The following is a 1,032-nucleotide window of genomic DNA, read 5'->3' on the forward strand; positions in this document are numbered from 1 at the left end:
CGCGGGCGAGCCCCGCCGCGGCCGCGCGCCCCTCGCCTTCGCGCCGCCTCCGTGCTCCTTGCTGGGGGGCTTTGGAGAGCCGGCATTTTGGAATGCGTCCCCTTCCGCGCTGGGATGTGTGCCCGGTGGGACGCGGGGCTGGTGCCATCCTCACGCGGCCTCTCGCTCCGCAGACGCTCTACGGGGACACCCTGGGCGCCCTCAAGGACCTGCTGAAGAGCCTCCTGCGGAGGAACCTCACCCCGCACGGGCTGCAGGACATGTTCGCGGTGGGTGCCCTGCCGGGGAGGCCGGAGCCTCTTCCCGCCYGCCCTCTGCTCCCGGCCGGGCCTCCTCGTGCCCGCCCGGTGCRCGGCCAGGTTGTCCCCTGGTGCCACATGCTCTGGGTGACCCTACTAGGTGATCTATAGAGGTCCCTTCTGCCCTTAAGCATTCGATGGCTCCGTGACGGGGCTCCCTGGCACAGCCTCGGAGCCTCCACTGGTGCCTCGGAGCCTCCGCTGGTGCCTCGGAGCCTCCGCTGGTGCCGAAGGTGCCGAGGCAGAGGAGGGCACGCTGCCAAGTGCCACCTTTGGGCCCAGCACAGGCGGCACCCGGCTCCCTTTGCCACGGTGTGGTGCCGCCGGGTGCCCTCGTGCGCTCAGCCCTGCCGCTTGCCCCCGCAGCACCTGGGGCCCTGGATCAAATCCAGCAAGGAGCACGAGCGGCAGCGCGCCGTGGAGCTCAGCGCCGCCTTGCTGCACTTCTACCTGGCCAAGCTGCAAGTCAGCGTGAGTGGGGCTGGGCAGGGGCAGGGGCTGCACGTCGGTGGGCACGCGTGGGCCCCGTGGCCGACGGCTGCGCCCGCCGCAGGCCGTGGTGCCCTTCTACAACCTGGGCGTGCTCGTGGCGCTCTTCTCGCCGCGCTGCTCGGACGCGCTGGCCAGCGTGCGCCGCGACGCCGTCGACTGCGTCTACTGCCTGCTCTACATCCAGCTGTGCTACGAAGGTGCGTGGCGCGCGCCCTGGCACGGCGGTGCTCGCGGTGCCACC

The 1,032-nt window shown here is 71.8% G+C and overlaps 1 protein-coding gene across 1 annotated transcript; it reads left to right on the forward strand.

The window, feature by feature from the left end:
• Positions 1-173: 173 nt before the first annotated feature.
• Positions 174-988, forward strand: LOC112946797 (maestro heat-like repeat-containing protein family member 1; the record flags this gene model as incomplete). Its single annotated transcript, XM_026038741.1, has 3 exons — positions 174-269; positions 666-770; positions 853-988. Coding segments are annotated over 3 exons (337 nt in total), but the record flags the coding sequence as incomplete, so codon positions are not given.
• Between the last annotated feature and the right edge of the window lie 44 nt (positions 989-1,032).

Source organism: Nothoprocta perdicaria, unplaced genomic scaffold, assembly GCF_003342845.1.
Source record: "Nothoprocta perdicaria isolate Ctin4 unplaced genomic scaffold, notPer1 scaffold_2170, whole genome shotgun sequence".
Classification (NCBI taxonomy): Eukaryota; Metazoa; Chordata; class Aves; order Tinamiformes; family Tinamidae; genus Nothoprocta; species Nothoprocta perdicaria.